The sequence below is a fragment of the Paramisgurnus dabryanus genome, chromosome 23, assembly GCF_030506205.2.
Source record: "Paramisgurnus dabryanus chromosome 23, PD_genome_1.1, whole genome shotgun sequence".
Lineage (NCBI taxonomy): Eukaryota > Metazoa > Chordata > Actinopteri > Cypriniformes > Cobitidae > Paramisgurnus > Paramisgurnus dabryanus.
Window position 1 is genome coordinate 2,292,536 of NC_133359.1, and position 17,182 is coordinate 2,309,717.

The 17,182-nt window shown below is 35.4% G+C and overlaps 1 protein-coding gene across 1 annotated transcript in view; it reads right to left on the reverse strand.

Moving 5' to 3' along the window:
• Positions 1–17,182, reverse strand: part of LOC135768205 (DENN domain-containing protein 2A) — a 45,829-nt gene that overhangs the window by 4,727 nt on the left and 23,920 nt on the right. The window contains exons 3-18 of the mRNA XM_065277389.2: positions 16,052–16,969; positions 15,760–15,887; positions 13,142–13,257; positions 12,420–12,617; positions 10,304–10,397; positions 9,529–9,579; positions 9,224–9,411; positions 9,037–9,146; positions 8,841–8,910; positions 5,044–5,121; positions 4,744–4,884; positions 4,326–4,474; positions 2,208–2,385; positions 669–710; positions 422–527; positions 48–323 (exon numbers count right to left, since the gene is read on the reverse strand). Of these exons, the coding sequence (XP_065133461.1) occupies positions 48–323; positions 422–527; positions 669–710; positions 2,208–2,385; positions 4,326–4,474; positions 4,744–4,884; positions 5,044–5,121; positions 8,841–8,910; positions 9,037–9,146; positions 9,224–9,411; positions 9,529–9,579; positions 10,304–10,397; positions 12,420–12,617; positions 13,142–13,257; positions 15,760–15,887; positions 16,052–16,969 (2,843 nt within the window). The remainder of the gene's footprint in view (positions 1–47; positions 324–421; positions 528–668; positions 711–2,207; positions 2,386–4,325; positions 4,475–4,743; positions 4,885–5,043; positions 5,122–8,840; positions 8,911–9,036; positions 9,147–9,223; positions 9,412–9,528; positions 9,580–10,303; positions 10,398–12,419; positions 12,618–13,141; positions 13,258–15,759; positions 15,888–16,051; positions 16,970–17,182) is intronic.

Below are 17,182 nucleotides of genomic sequence, written 5' to 3' on the forward strand. Positions count from 1 at the left end.
ACAAATGAGTGATGATGCACTAAAGCATGAAAACGCCACGTTCGCACCTTTCAGGCCCTGTCTGCGAAATTCCCTCTCCTGCACAAAGCCTGCAAACATCTGCGTTTCCATAAACACCTCCAGGAATCTCCTCAGACTCTTAGAGGACACAGCTTTACGAAAAGCCTCACGCTGGAACGCCAAAGGAGTCGGGGACGAGGAAGACGAGGCGGAAGATTCTTCATCACGGTCGCTGCCGCCCATAAAGAGCGGATAATGGCCGACGATCTCCACGAAGAACCGCACGAATGCCTCCGACACCACGGTGCTCAATGAACACGGTTCTGTTGAACACAGCAGAAGACAAACATGATCTGCATCTGGCGTACATGACCTAAAACCATCTTAAATATACTAGTCAACTAGTTAAGCAGTAACTCACCATTTGGAACATTTGCTACGTCACAGGCGAGTTCCTTCCTTCGTTCTAGAATCTGTTCTAGAGCGGCCTGAAGTTTACGAGGCAGAATAGAGTCTTCATCATCCATCTGAAACACAGACGTGAAAAAACAGATAAAAAAGCATGCATCGGTTTATACACATCACTAAAAGTTAACAATAACTAGTCTAAACCTCCTGGCAACCCACCTACAGGCCCCATCCGATACAACATTAGTAAAGTGTCATACCTGTCTCAGGAAACGACTGTTGCCAAGGTCAACCACCAGGACCTGAAAGAGAACAGAGGACATAATGATGTCATTTCCTCCCAGAGCAACGATCCCTATTGTGGCTATTGTGTGGAGATCAGAGGTCACGGGCCGCCCATCTGACAGGAAGTGCTCATGGATAAATATTAGAGATGTGGTCGGCCTCTGATCTTTTCTTAAAGAGTTTGATCCTGTTCTTTCTATATCTGTTTTTTAAACACTTCCTAAACATCATTGCCTCATTTCCTTCCCAGATGAGTTATAATGAAGTCTTATATTGACCAAACCACTGAAAACTATGTGAGATGGCTATCATAGTACTTTAGTTGATGCAATATTTTTGTATATAGGACTTTATGGGATAACAAAATTATTTATATAAAGATTAGGGCTGGCAAAAGATTTATCGCAATTAATTGCATACAAAATAAAAGTAATATATTTGTGTGTGTATTGTGTGTAAAAATTATGTATATATAAATACACATACATTTATACATTTAAGAAAAAATGTATATAGGAATGATAATGTATGAAATATGTTAAGTTTTAAATGTTTTATTACAAAATGTATGAAATGCTGTTTCATTAAAAAAAAAAATTTACAAAAAAAAAGTTGATTAAAACTTTTTTAAATCATTAAAAACATGTCAGTGTATTTTACTTTGTTTTAAGTTTGAGTGTTGGAAAGAAAAATGATACTGAAGACGGTTTTTATGGTAATCCTAAAAAGAATTTGCAGAATGTCCTTCCGTCTAACAATGACACAGGCAATTAATTTAACACATATTTGTGTTAATGATAAAACAAGTATTATTTACTTTATTGAAAAACATTTTTTAACATTTTCCAGCTTTTTTTTACATTTTTTAAATTGAATTTTGAGTTATCAGCTGCCAAAAATGAGCCCATGTCTATATAAAATCCCAAATCGATTATACTCGATAAAATTTGGTTTTCCAAGCAATAATTGTTTGTTGAGCTCCAATTATGGATATCAGTACATTTGTATATGTCAATTTGTATATGAAATTTTATTAATTTAAGAATTCATTGCGTTACCCAGAAATGACATTTTCATGGGGAAAAAGATGATTTACCAAAAATGAATTATTATTACTATTATTATTATTATTTATATATAATAATGAATTATTATTTATATATAATATAAAAATCAAATAATAAATAAATATATTTAAAAAAAATAATAAATAAATATATAAAAAGATTTTTTTATATAAAAATATATTTTATATTTATTTAAAATAAAAAGATCCGAAAAATAATAATTTGAGACAACATTTTTGTTTTTTAACTACTATTTAGGCCTATATTTTATTTATTTTCAATTAACAGGCATGTTTTAAATAAGTTTTTGTTTTATTTAGCAATAATAACCTTGCCAACTGGAAACAGGGGGTCAATGTTAATGCATTGCATTCTGGGAAACAGTGCCCAGTATTTTATGGAGCAGACAGAAATTTTGTTAAATATGTCAATGTATAAAAATGTCACCTCTTCTAAAGGAAGCTCTTTAAGACGGGTCAGAGAGTTTGACAGCAGGCCGACGATGAAGGGGGTCGGTGTACAGACGATGTCCATCATGGAGGGAGGAAGAACTGGAATATAGGTATGCTGCCAGGTGAACGGGTACAGCAAAGCCACCATCGCATGACAACACTTAGAAAGTGTGCTACAAAAAGAGAAAAAAGAGTCAATGAGTCGATCTGTGTCAATGACATAAGAAATAGTTTACCAAAAATCCTATCTTGGTTTAGAACCGATAACCGGCTTATGTACCACTATGGTGCATGGAGCCCAGGGTTCCCACACCTTAGTTAACTTCAAATTCAAGGACCTTTCAAGGACTTTCAGGTCCAATTCCCTCAAATTCAAGGACTAAATGTGGGGACACATTTCAAGTGAGAGCAAGGTTACATTGTGTTATCTTTTAAGATACATTGTTACAGTTCCCTTTTGAGGGAACTCGCGCAGCGTCACTGCGGTGACACTTTGGGGACGCCTCCAGGGGTAAGTGCGTCTGAATGTGTATATCAAATTCAACCAATGGTGAGGCTTAACTACAAAGACAGGGTGATGCGGGAGTCAGGAAGTATATCGCTATATGAAATATGTATGGCAAGGGAGACGCAGCGTCTCGTTCCCTTCTCAGGGAACAAGAGTTACATACGTAACCCAAGACGTTTTCATCCCGAGACGTTTGTCAAACACAACTATGCAAAAAAGCATTTTGGTATGAATCAACATTCGTATACAGAAGATATAAGCATTTAAAGCGAACAGTTTAGCACGTGTTCTTAAAAAGTCTAGAATTTTATGTTATTATCCTACACTACACAGGGAATAATATGGATTTTTTTTCCAGAAAACTTTTTGCATAAAAGAGATTCAAGCATTTCAATGACCTGTATCTATGTAGGTATATTATCAAAAACTTCCCAGGGCCTTGAATTTTTTCCCCGATTCACAAACTTTTAAGGATTTCAAGGACCCGTGGGAAAACTGGGAGCCAACGTGCTGCCATTTTTAGATGTGTTTACATGCCAACATGACGCATCAATCGCTAAATACACTCAAAATACAAAATGTTTCTCTCACAAACATATTGTTTAGCTTCAGAAGACATATATTGATCCGCCACAGATGTATGGATTCCTTTTTCTGGTGATGGATGGGCTTCAAACACACATACGCTATTTACAAAGCTAGAAAGAGCCAGGATTTTATTTCATGTGTTTGGCTGAAGAAATAAAGTCATACACATCTAGGATGTCATTACAGTGATTAAATTATGGGCTCCATTCATTCTGTATGATAGCAGTTCTGTGTTTACACATTTTAATCAAAAGGTGGCAGTATAGAAGAATCATTTATTAGTGGTGTTTGTAAAGCATAACTATAGATAATATCTATCTATCTATCTATCTATCTATCTATCTATCTATCTATCTATCTATCTATCTATCTATCTATCTATCTATCTATCATATCATTTTAAAATACATATTTTTGTGTCATATTTAATAAACCATTTTTGTGTTGCTATGTAATCTTATTGACTCTAATTTACTTAAAATATGATTTCAATTCATAAAAGTGAAACATGATAGATTTAATTTCAGATTTGCAGGATGACACATCATCAGTGATGTCACTTCCTGTGCATATATTGACACAGCAGGATTTATTTCGGCAGGTCATTTTGCCCAAAACACTCTGTTTATAGATGATGCTATTCTTCATGTGAAGACTCCACAAATAAAAAAAATGGGTTTGACTTTTCTTCCCAAAGTGATTGTGTAACACAACAGTCATTTTTCCATATCTGTCTTGATCTGTGAAAAACATCCACGGGCTGAGCTTTTCCTCTCCTGATGTGTCACATATCTTCTGTTCACGCTTCAACACGTGTGCGGTGAGAACGTTTATCTAACAACTCAAATCATTTACAGTCATCTGGCACAGATGCTGTTCATCTTCTTGCATGCATGCACACATGAGAACAGATATTTAGGCCACTTTCAGTTGTGATTATAGACCTGATCTGTATATGATAACTGTTTACTTATGCGTATGTGTTTAGTTTGTGACGTGCAAGCTGTGAGGTCACACCTGAGTTTGTCAGCGGTGAAGATCACCCGCCGCTCCAGCAGAAGGGAAGCAAACACCCGGAGAAGTAAACGCAGACTGAGAGAGGAAAATAAACACTCAAAATCCACATGCTCCAAACGGGAATCCGAGGGACGACATAATTCGATCACCTGCAGAAAGTGAGAGAGAAATTCGATGAGTTGGGTCAATCAAAAGTATATTTAGCGCTGTAAGAGTTGCAGGTATACGATAAATATCTGTATTTAGTACAAAGTGGAATAAATGTTTACATGCAAGTCAAAGTCTCATGTGCGATTTGTCTCATCCCGTATCCCCAATGATATATTTTTAATAATCTTGCATTATTTTAAACAGATGAATGTGTCTTTAGATATATGCCATTGGATCCTTTTCTAATTATTCCCGCATGTAATCTCACCTCCGTTCCTGATCCCGGCAGGAAGTTCTTGATGCTGATGGTTCTGCCCGGCGCTGGGAATGGAGCCTCCATGATTCCTCTCATGAATGGTTGGACCAGCGCTGGGGAGATGGCTCGCCGCTTCTCCACCTCATCCAGGATCTAAATCCACATGCATATCACACATTGATCATGCATTCAAATGGTGAAGGCAATTATCTGTTTTTTTTTTTGTTATCTGTCATTTGATGTTGTATTGTTTATATCAGGCCTATATAATGATGAGTTATATAATTATGTGCACGCATAAAGGTGAAATACCTTAGAGAAGAGATCAAAACAGCCCAGTCTGCTCACAATACAGTAGACTTCAGGTAGACGCCTCCCTTTACCACTTGGCTGTTACAACACACACAAAGACACAGGTTTAAAGGTGCTACTTAACTTTAAAGACGTTTGATTGGTCAAATCTGACTGTGGGATCATAATGCAGACTGCTACAGTTTTCCCAAGACATCTTAAATCTGGTCAACATGAAACATACGTACTGTACACAAGAAACATGCATTGCATACTCACATACTCTAAATATTACTGTTTCTGAAAAATATAGTACACTGTCATAGTATGCAAATATTTTCTATTTCTGAAGTATATAGTACACTGTGCATGGTATGCAAACATTTTGTATATAGTACACTGTGCATAGTATGCAAACATTTTGTATGTCTAAAGTATATATTTTGGTATGTCTGAAGTATACAGTACACCGTGCATAGTATGCAAATATTCTGTATGTCTGAATTATATAGTACATCATGCATAGTATGCAAACATTTTGTATGTCTAAAGTATATATTTTGGTATGTCTGAAGTATATAGTACACTGTGCATGGTATGCAAACATTTTGTATGTCTGAAGTTTATAGTTCACTGTGCATAGTATGCAAACATTTTGTATATAGTACACTGTGCATAGTATGCAAACATTTGTATGTCTGAAGTATATATTTTGGTATGTCTGAAGTATACAGTACACCGTGCATAGTATGCAAATATTCTGTATGTCTGAATTATTTAGTACATCATGCATAGTATGCAATCATTTTGTATGTCTAAAGTATATATTTTGGTATGTCTGAAGTATATAGTACACTGTGCATGGTATGCAAACATTTTGTATGTCTGAAGTATATAGTACACTGTGCATGGTATGCAAACATTTTGTATATAGTACACTGTGCATAGTATGCAAACATTTGTATGTCTGAAGTATATATTTTGGAATGTCTGAAGTATACAGTACACCATGCATAGTATGCAAATATTCTGTATGTCTGAATTATATAGTACATCATGCATAGTATGCAAACATTTTGTATGTCTAAAGTATATATTTTGGTATGTCTGAAGTATATAGTACACTGTGCATGGTATGCAAACATTTGTATGTCTGAAGTATATATTTTGGTATGTCTAAAGTATACAGTACACCGTGCATAGTATGCAAATATTCTGTATGTCTGAATTATATAGTACATCATGCATAGTATGCAAACATTTTGTATGTCTAAAGTATATATTTTGGTATGTCTGAAGTATATAGTACACTGTGCATGGTATGCAAACATTTTGTATGTCTGAAGTTTATAGTTCACTGTGCATAGTATGCAAACATTTTGTATATAGTACACTGTGCATAGTATGCAAACATTTGTATGTCTGAAGTATATATTTTGGTATGTCTGAAGTATACAGTACACCGTGCATAGTATGCAAATATTCTGTATGTCTGAATTATTTAGTACATCATGCATAGTATGCAAACATTTTGTATGTCTAAAGTATATATTTTGGTATGTCTGAAGTATATAGTACACTGTGCATGGTATGCAAACATTTTGTATTTAGTACACTGTGTATAGTATGCAAACATTTTGTATATAGTACACTGTGCATAGTATGCAAACATTTTGTATGTCTAAAGTATATATTTTGGTATGTCTGAAGTATATAGTACACTGTGCATAGTATGCAAACATTTGTATGTCTGAAGTATATATTTTGGTATGTCTGAAGTATATAGTACACTGTGCATGGTATGCAAACATTTTGTATATAGTACACTGTGCATAGTATGCAAACATTTGTATGTCTGAAGTATATATTTTGGAATGTCTGAAGTATACAGTACACCGTGCATAGTATGCAAATATTCTGTATGTCTGAATTATATAGTACATCATGCATAGTATGCAAACATTTTGTATGTCTGAAGTATATATTTTGGTATGTCTGAAGTATATAGTACACTGTGCATGGTATGCAAACATTTTGTATTTAGTACAATGTGTATAGTATGCAAACATTTTGTATGTCTGAAGTATACAGTACACCGTGCATAGTATGCAAACATTTTGTATATAGTACACTGTGCATAGTATGCAAACATTTGTATATCTGAAGTATATATTTTGGAATGTCTGAAGTATACAGTACACCGTGCATAGTATGCAAATATTCTGTATGTCTGAATTATATAGTACATCATGCATAGTATGCAAACATTTTGTATGTCTAAAGTATATATTTTGGTATGTCTGAAGTATATAATACACTGTGCATGGTATGCAAACATTTTGTATTTAGTACAATGTGTATAGTATGCAAACATTTTGTATGTCTGAAGTATACAGTACACCGTGCATAGTATGCAAACATTTTGTATATAGTACACTGTGCATAGTATGCAAACATTTGTATGTCTGAAGTATATATTTTGGAATGTCTGAAGTATACAGTACACCGTGCATAGTATGCAAATATTCTGTATGTCTGAATTATATAGTACATCATGCATAGTATGCAAACATTTTGTATGTCTAAAGTATATATTTTGGTATGTCTGAAGTATATAGTACACTGTGCATAGTATGCAAACATTTGTATGTCTGAAGTATATATTTTGGTATGTCTGAAGTATATAGTACACTGTGCATGGTATGCAAACATTTTGTATTTAGTACAATGTGTATAGTATGCAAACATTTTGTATGTCTGAAGTATACAGTACACCGTGCATAGTATGCAAACATTTTGTATATAGTACACTGTGCATAGTATGCAAACATTTGGTATGTCTGAAGTATATAGTACACTGTGCATAGTATGCAAACATTTTGTATATAGTACACTGTGCATAGTATGCAAACATTTGTATGTCTGAAGTATATATTTTGGTATGTCTGAAGTATACAGTACACCGTGCATAGTATGCAAATATCCTGTATGTCTGAATTATATAGTACATCATGCATAGTATGCAAACATTTTGTATGTCTAAAGTATATATTTTGGTATGTCTGAAGTATATAGTACACTGTGTATAGGATGCAAACATTTTGTATATAGTACACTGTGCATAGAATGCAAACATTTTGTATGTCTAAAGTATATATTTTGGTATGTCTGAAGTATATAGTACACTGTGCATGGTATGCAAACATTTTGTATTTAGTACACTGTGTATAGTATGCAAACATTTTGTTTGTCTGAAGTATACAGTACACCGTGCATAGTATGCAAACATTTTGTATATAGTGCACTGTGCATAGTATGCAAACATTTGTATGTCTGAAGTATATACTGTAGTACACCGACCATAGTATGCATACATTTTGTATGTCTAAAGTATATATTTTGGTATGTCTGAAGTATATAGTACACCATGCATAGTATGCAAACATGTTGTGTGTCTAATGTATATATCTTGGTATGTCTGAAGTATACAGTACACTATGCATAGTATGCAAATATTCTGTATACATGGAAAAGCCAAACATGCTGTATGAGACAAAAATGTGTTGCGTACATTTTTCCCAAAATGCAATGCGTTCGACCTGACCTTCTGGTTTGAGTGTGACATACTATTAACAAAAATAGCCAGTATACAATATTGAGTAAATACCAAATCAGTGCTTAACTGCTCATAAAGACCCTATAAATAAATATCTCATTCACGTTGACCCTGTTATAAATGCATTCTGTTTATTTTCATAAATACATAAATGCTTTCTGACAAATGACAGTGAAAGTGAAACTGATATCGAATATCTCACCAGTAAACGTCGACAGTAGCCAAACCTACGACTTCCATCTTCTCCGGTTAAGACAAACGAGAAGGTCTCACTAAACAGAAAAGTTTGACTTGTTTTACTGCTAAAATGATGATTTTAACAATTATCCTGTCAGAAACAAATCATTCGTATCATTGCTTTTGCGTTGTGTGCTGTATAAACGCAGAGTAGCAGATACCTGGGAAAACTATCCACGGGTGCCCAGTCTTTAGCATCAGGGAAACAGAACTGAGGAATAACCTTCAGCTGGTCTTCAGCCTCACGTATGAACTTAAAACTCCGCTCCAACTAATAATGACAAGAGTTGGATATTTACTACATATGCAGATATTTCTGTTAAATGATAAAATGCTCATATAACAAACCTTGAGAGGAAACTGCTGCGTAACTTCAGGTAGATACGGCACACCTGCTTTGGTCTTGTGAAGAGCCACGACCAAAAAGTACTCAAACAACTTTCTCTCCTGAAGCTCCATCAGATCTCTCTCCAATGTCCGATATCGACCGGTTTGCCTTAACATAGACTGGACCGACACTAATCTCTGACTGTGAGCTAAAACAGAGAATTGAGAAATTTGGGGTGACATACATGTTAACATTACAACCTGAGAAACTAGGCAAAATTATGTCAACTTTGTTTTGAAAGTCGTGTGTGTAATTCAGTCCTCACCCTTCAGTTTCTCCTCGGTGTCACTCTCAGATTCACTGTTTTCATCCGTCACTGTGAAAAAGAAAAGCAAGATCATTGGAAAATCGGTGTGCAGGTACTCAGAGATATATTTTATACGAGGGTGCACATGTGTATCTTATAAAGTAACATTACTTGGAAAAATAGGTCAAACGCAACTGACCCGAACCTGTAAACGTGTCCATAAAGTTAAGTGGACACACATGTGGCCGGGACACAGGACGTCCCACAATGCACTGTTATGAGCATGTTAACAGCACACTTTATTCTTAAAAAGTAACAATACTGTCGTCATCATCATCTCCTCATCTGAGTACACATCCAAATTTACTTCCTCGCCACATTCTTCAAGTATACAAATTTATAGTCCTGCATCCTGATTGGTCAATAAAAATTCACCAATTTTCTGTCTGTTTTTCTGTACAGTATACACACACCTGATGGTTACTTATTTTGCATATACAGTAGTAAGAATGTTATGTTACTCTTTATATGTCAGTCATTGTAACTTTCAATAAAAGAATGGTGTTTTTAGGTTCGCTTAAACATTAGAGACGTTTCAAACAGCTTGTCATGAGGGTGAATAAATGAAAAACTGAGTATTATAACTTTCTATTTTAAGATAAATGACACAGCCATGTAAACATTGCCTTAAAACTGATGAAAACCAGAGAATCAGTTTGCTTTTGTTATGCTATCATGTTTATTAAATCATAAACTCCAAGTCTAAATTTAGCTGAAATGTAAAGTTTGTAACCTCGTCCTGAACTGGACTCGGTGGACTGCGAGACGCGTTTCATTCTCTTCTTTCCTCGACGGGCTTCAAAGACGCCGTTGATCTTCTGCACCATCTGTTGAAATAAAAACATCATTGTCATCATCACTCCTGTCTTTATCACACGCCTCCGCTCCTACATCTCCATACAGGAGTTCTGAAGGAAATTACTTTTCCTTTCATTTATCAGATTATTTTTGGGTGTCTCGTTCTTTCGTCTCGTATTTTTCTATTTTTATTAGCAATGGATTAGCAGCCATAAATCACTGATAAGTTCAGGATTACATCGTCTGAACCGACTTTGACAGTACCAAGGACAAAATTAATGACATTTATTTAATATTATTGTTCCATTTTTTTATAGTTATAGAAGAGGAATCAAGAATAGGAATTATATTAATCTATTTAAATTACTGTAAGAAGTATTTGCAGTATATTTAGCCTATACTTGCGCCAGCGCAAACTATCATTTTGGCGTTAAATAACGTCTGTCAGGATTTACTTTAGACGCGCAGTGGATAATTACAGTAGCGCTGAAAAGGTGTAGTGTAGTTATTTTTGCGACTGATTTTATTGCATATGCATTTCTAGAAGTTTCTCTTTCAGACGTGAAATTTTTGGGAGAAGATTATTTAAATGATTCAAGCAACGTGATTTACTAATGTTTGCTCGTGTGATATTACTTGTATTTGCGCCATTATTTACTCAGACAAAAACATGTCTTAAATCATTTTTTGTTCGTAAATGCTTGCAATTATTGCTAAAAAAACAGGAATTACAGAGATCATAAATGCGTGATACAATGCAGAGGATTGTTTAAACATGTATTAGTTTATTGGGAAATCCAGAGAAACATATTATTCAAAACTATTGTTTGCCAAGCTATATTATTTTTTATTTGCTAAAGTGGATAAAAGAGAAGTCACTAGGAGAAGTCACACAATACCAGACGTTTCACAACTGCTTGTAAACCTTGAGTTGTCCTTCAGTTTGTTTCAGTGTACTATGGCTTCGTTAGCTGGGATCACACACCCCGAATTTTCATTTGTAATGTCCATGGTGCTGAACTCAAGCGCATCAGGTGTTAGTAGATCACCCGCACCTCATTGGCTCTGCTTATTTGCGAACCTGAACTAATTTGTCATTATTACAATTGCCTGTGTTAATTAAATAGCGCTTTTTTAGTAAATTTTCGGGATTTTTTATGAAAGTGGAGTAATCCTTTAAGATACATAATCTAAAACAAGGTTAGGTTAATTTATATAATTTTAAACATTTCATATTTACTATACAAAAAAAGAAATCAAAAAATACTTTGAAAAAATGTTTTCTTGCTTTATATAAGAAAACAACTATTTGTGTTGTTTAGTAATTTTTATTTTTTCATTTACTTTGTGTTATTTATAATTTTACCGAAAATGTATATGGGTCAATGACATGACGTTAATTATTTTGTGTCCGTACGGTTCAATTAAATGTAAAAGGGTAAAAATTTCAAAATAAATTTGCAGATTACTTGCATATATTATCTTTTTTGAGGAACAAGTCTAAAATTTTTGGTTTTATTTCATTTTGAAAGAATATTTGGGGGATAATTGCAAAAAAGTCAATGTGGTGTAACTAGTATTTTTAAAATGAAAATATAAATATATTCATAAATAAATGTTGAATAAAATATAAAATTATTTAGAAAACTGTTTTCAGCATATGTCAGGACAAATATTTAAGAAAACACATTAAAATTTACATTTAGAAATGACTGATAAAATGAAATTTTAAAATGATTTTTTTTATAATTACAAGCCATCAAGGTGGATAAAATATTTAATATTTCTCATTCTTTGGTGCAATTGGAAGTTACACCATTTAACATTTTCAGGTCTATTCAGTCTTAACTTCCATAAAAATGGTGCAAATGTAATTTTTTATTGCATAAAACTAACATAAATACACTACGTGCATTGAAATAAACATGATGTGTGATTTTAAAACAAGTTTTTTAAAACAATTTTTGAATTTCTCATCTTGTCAAACCATTTTTGTCACTGACCCATATGCGTATATGCACATGTATTAGCATTCAATCCTCCGGCGGTACCTTAGGAATCTTTCTGCGTCTGCGGTTGTAGGGATCTCCTGACAAGCACGGGGTGTCATCAGGGCTGCTGGGCGTTGACGGAGGGCTAACACGCGACGGAGACGACACACCGCCATCTCTGCCGGTCTTGCGTAGTTCAAGCAATTTAAAGCTCCGTCGCTCAGAACTCTGTCTGAAGAAGCCGGGCTTAGACGCGAGCTGTCAATAAAAAATGTCATCCAAAATGTCAAACTTTTTATGCTTTGGAAAGATATCTTTGACGGAAAACAGAATTCTGTCATCATTTAAAGACCTGAAATACTTCATTTATTCCATGGAAAACACAAAAAGATGTTTGTCTGAACATTCACAGTACTCTTCCTAAAGACAATAAAAGCAGAAAAGGACCAGGCAGGAACTGCCCCATAAAAGACTGGTTTTGTGTAAACGCCACAGTAAAATTTTATTTTCTTTACTACCATAACTGTGCACTTTAAACACGTCGCCTCAAGATGTTACACTGTTAAATTAAACAAAGAAAATTCCCGAGCTATGGCAGAAGGGACATTTTACCAAAATAAACCTACAAACTAAATGAATAAATTCTACCATTGAAAACTCATTGACAACAATACGACAGAGAGTATAAAGCTTTATTGCTTCCTCAAAATACTTCAATGCATTCACATCACTTAGTTTAACATCAGTATTTACTGTAGAGATGGTATGCAGAACATTAATACCTTAGATGGGGTGTCAGGAATGGGAGAAGAAGGTGCGGAAGGACCAGAATATTTATTCCCAAGACAGCGACTTTCCAACTCTATGTCTTCATACGGGTTCTCCTTTGATGGAGGGTCTATATGAAAATATGCACCAAAATAATTACTGTTGCACATTAGTTGCCAGTTCCTAACAATAATAAAATAACTTTCAATATTTCTACAGTGTCTGTCATCAAGCATAAAATAGTCTGATGGTTGGTTAGTATGAGCATATTTTGTTAATTCCACCTTGACAACACGAAATGATTTAGCTCCATTTTTCTAAGAAGTGATTTTGAACGACGTCATGTGTTTAGCTGATTTTGTTTTCCTTTCCAGATGTTTGAAATTTCCCCAGAGAATCCACGCAAGCTTCAGTTATTAGCTGTGTAGCTGCGTCCCCAGTGGATCTAACAAAAGACAAAATCTGTCGAGAAGCGAATAAACGCCCTCCGAAAGAGGAATAAGGTTGTTTTTTATGCAGAAAGCCTCTGTCAGACGATTCATCCACCAGACGCTTAAGAGTTTATGATGTAGGGACATCCAGTTCTGGTGCAGTAAGGAACGAACGCTACAGACCTCATTCAAAGCCATAAAAAATGACTCTGCCAGCGTAGATTGAGAAATGTATGACGCTCCGGGTTGGAAACTGCAATTATGTGATTATTAGACACTACATCAATCATTATAAATAAGCAAAGATGAACATGTATTTCAAATTCTGTTTGGCCAGTTAGATTACAGGTTTAGATGATGAAAACTTCATAGGAAAAGTTAGGAGGTTTCTGGCTCATAGGTTTATTCGAGAAAAAAAATGATGAAAATTTAGTCCAAATTCAACAGTCACTTGGTAGAAGCCACGGAGACCAAGATCGACAAGTAGCTTGACATGCCTCCAATATTAAAAACCATGACATTTTGCACTGGTCTAGATTGCACATTAGGACCGCACAGACTGCAAATGGGTGTATGGCAATATGCACATGGGAAATGCAATAATTAAATGTTTTAATCGTTTCTAAGTTACATCAAAGTTTTCGGTCGATGCCGATAATGCAGTAGTTGGCACACAAATGTTAATGTCTGTGTGTGCAAGACGATCAACAATCAGAAAGAATGTGAAATGTATGTTGGTTATATAATTGTGTCCCTGGAGAACAAAATCAGCCATAAATCGCTCGGTATAATCGTAGCAATAGCCAACAATACAATGTATGGGTCAAAATAATAGATTTTTCTTTTATGCCAAAAATCATTAGGATATTAAAGGGGACATATCATGAAAATCGGACTTTTTCTATGTTTAAGTGATATAATTGGGTCCCCAGTGCTTCTATTAAAGGATTAGTCAATTTTCTTAAAAAAAAGATTAGTCATTTTTCTTAAAAAAAAAAGATTAGTCAATTTTCTTAAAAAAAAGATTAGTAATTTTTCTTAAAAAATAAAGAAAAATCCAGATAATTTACTCACCAACATCATGTCATCCAAAATGTTGATGTCTTTCTTTGTTCAGTCGAGAATAAATTATGTTTTTTGAGGAAAACATTCCAGGATTTTTCTAATTTTAATGGACTTTAATGGACCCCAACACTTAACAGTTTTAATGCAGTTTAAAATTGCAGTTTCAAAGGACTCTAAACGATCTCAAACGAGGCATAAGGGTCTTATCTAGCGAAACGATTGTAATTTTTGGCAAGAAAAAAAAATGCACTTTTAAACCACAACTTCTTGTCTTCCTTCTAAACACTGGGGTATAGTTTCGTATACGTCATTCGTGACCTCTTGACGTTATGACGTATTGCGTGAGGTAGCGCTAGCGCATCACAGGACCAGAGGAAGACGAGAAGTTGTAGTTTAAAAGTGCATATTTTTTATTTTTCTTAATAAAAAATATTATAAGACCCAGTAACATTACATTTAATCAACTGAAAGATCGAAAACATTTTCTAAAATATACGAAAATGTGTTTGTCTGAAAAACGATGGACATATGCAACTCGGACAGCTTGGGGGTGAGTAAATCATGGGTTTAATATCATTTTTGGCCCTTTAAGACTGGTTTTGTGATCCAGAGTAAAAATGTTCAGTTTGTAAGTATATTTGAATATAGTTTAAATAGATTTCACAAAATCAGAGCATCACTGTGCGGCATAGCAGATATTGCAATATTCTGAAAGTTATCGGATTTTCTTTGCACATTATGACATTAGTTTCCATACTTCACTTTAAAAACTATAGTAAACTGTAACCCACAAATATACGCAAATTGTAATTAAACCCAATAACACAAGAATGTTTCAAGACTTCATATTACGCTGTTAAGCCGACCAAATTCAAAAAGAATCTAATGTGGGGTTACCCAAACATACAGGGCCACTGGCGAGGTTAAGCAAAGAACCAAACATGTTTGTGATGTTTTTGACTCAATTTCATCCTTATTAAATTTTCAAGCTGTCTGGCTTCTCTTTAAATTCCCCTTTCAGTCAAAGATCTAGTCGGTTTTCATTCCCTTAATCTATTAGTGAGTACAGAAGCTGAATACAAACATTGAAGCATGAGATTGGTACACTACCGTTGTGGTGCAGTGTATTGCATTACCTAAAATATCCTCATAAACGTTCTCCTCTGATAAAGTGCGAGTAAGGCCTAGCTTTGACAGCTCATACGCATCCACTCGACAACCTTCTGCTGTCAACTGTAGAAGATCTTCAAACTCATACGACTTCCTGAAGATTCAACCAACACAAACAAAATGTGTTGTTAGACGATAAACCAAGAGGGAACCAATCATATCCACAGGAAATTGAAGAACCTGTGGGTCTACTAGAATAACATTACAGAGCCACAGGACTAAAGTTGGTTTTAATCCATCAATAATAAGTCTTCTCACCTGTTGTTACAATCTCGATTTCGTCCCGACAGCCTTCGACAGACTCCTGACGGTGGAGGACAGGATGGAAGAGGTGGAGGTGGAATGGAGGGTAAAGGGGGAAGATTCCTCCGACCCTTGATGCTACTTAGCTTGGCTGTGTTGCTGAGTGTCTGTGTGTGATGTTGGAAGGTCCTTTGAGGTTTGGGAAGAGGGTTAATCGAAGGAGCTCCAGGTTCACTGTAGACGTTGTCAGGGTCGTGACCTCGACGGCTACCGGATCTTACCGCATCCAGAGTCCCAAAGATCGGTTCCACCGACCTCCTCTCCGCCTCCTCCTGCTCCTCTTTGGAAGCTGGGCAAAAATAATTACCCGGCATAGCCAAGGATGACTTGGAAGGCGTCTCCTTCATCGCTTGCTCAAGTTTTTTGATGTGTGTCAATACGGATTTCTTGTCCTGTACGGTTTCAGTCACTTTCCCCAGTGGGGGTTTATCTAAAATCAACTGCTTTTCCTTTGAATGTCCATCAGAAGTATTCTGAGATTCCCCGAACCTGTTCCCGTTCTCTTTTCCGGAGTTCTGCCTCTCCCAGGTAAAAACTCTCGTATTGTCTTTACATTGCACCTCTGGCTTCTTCTTTACAACTTCAGCGTCTTTGAGTGCTGACGTTTGTGGGTTCGCCCCAACGGTCTCCGTTTTACCTTCCCATTGGGAAATCTTGTCCCGAATGCTGGCAGCGCGAGACTTGGTACAGTTTTTCAGGCCGTTCTCGACAGGCCGAGGACTGGAGGGCACCTTGCGGGCAAGCATGATGGTGTCTCCTTGGTTTTGGTTGAGGTTTCTCAGAGATGTGAGACGGTCCTCAACCCCACACAAGTTTGGCCTTTGAAGCACCACGGATTGGGCCTGGTCAAGCTTCAACCCGCAGCAGTGGAGCCTGGATAAACAAAAGGAAAGGTGTTAAAGGAATCAGGGCTTATTATGTTGATCATGTTAAGTAGAAACTCGAATGTCTCTAAATTTGAAAGTGAAATCACAAAAAATATTATTCATGGAAATTACAGTATCAAGAATTACTAGTTTCTCACAACCACAACATGACATATGAACAAGCCAAGATGTGTACCAAGTTTCCACTTTGGTATTAACA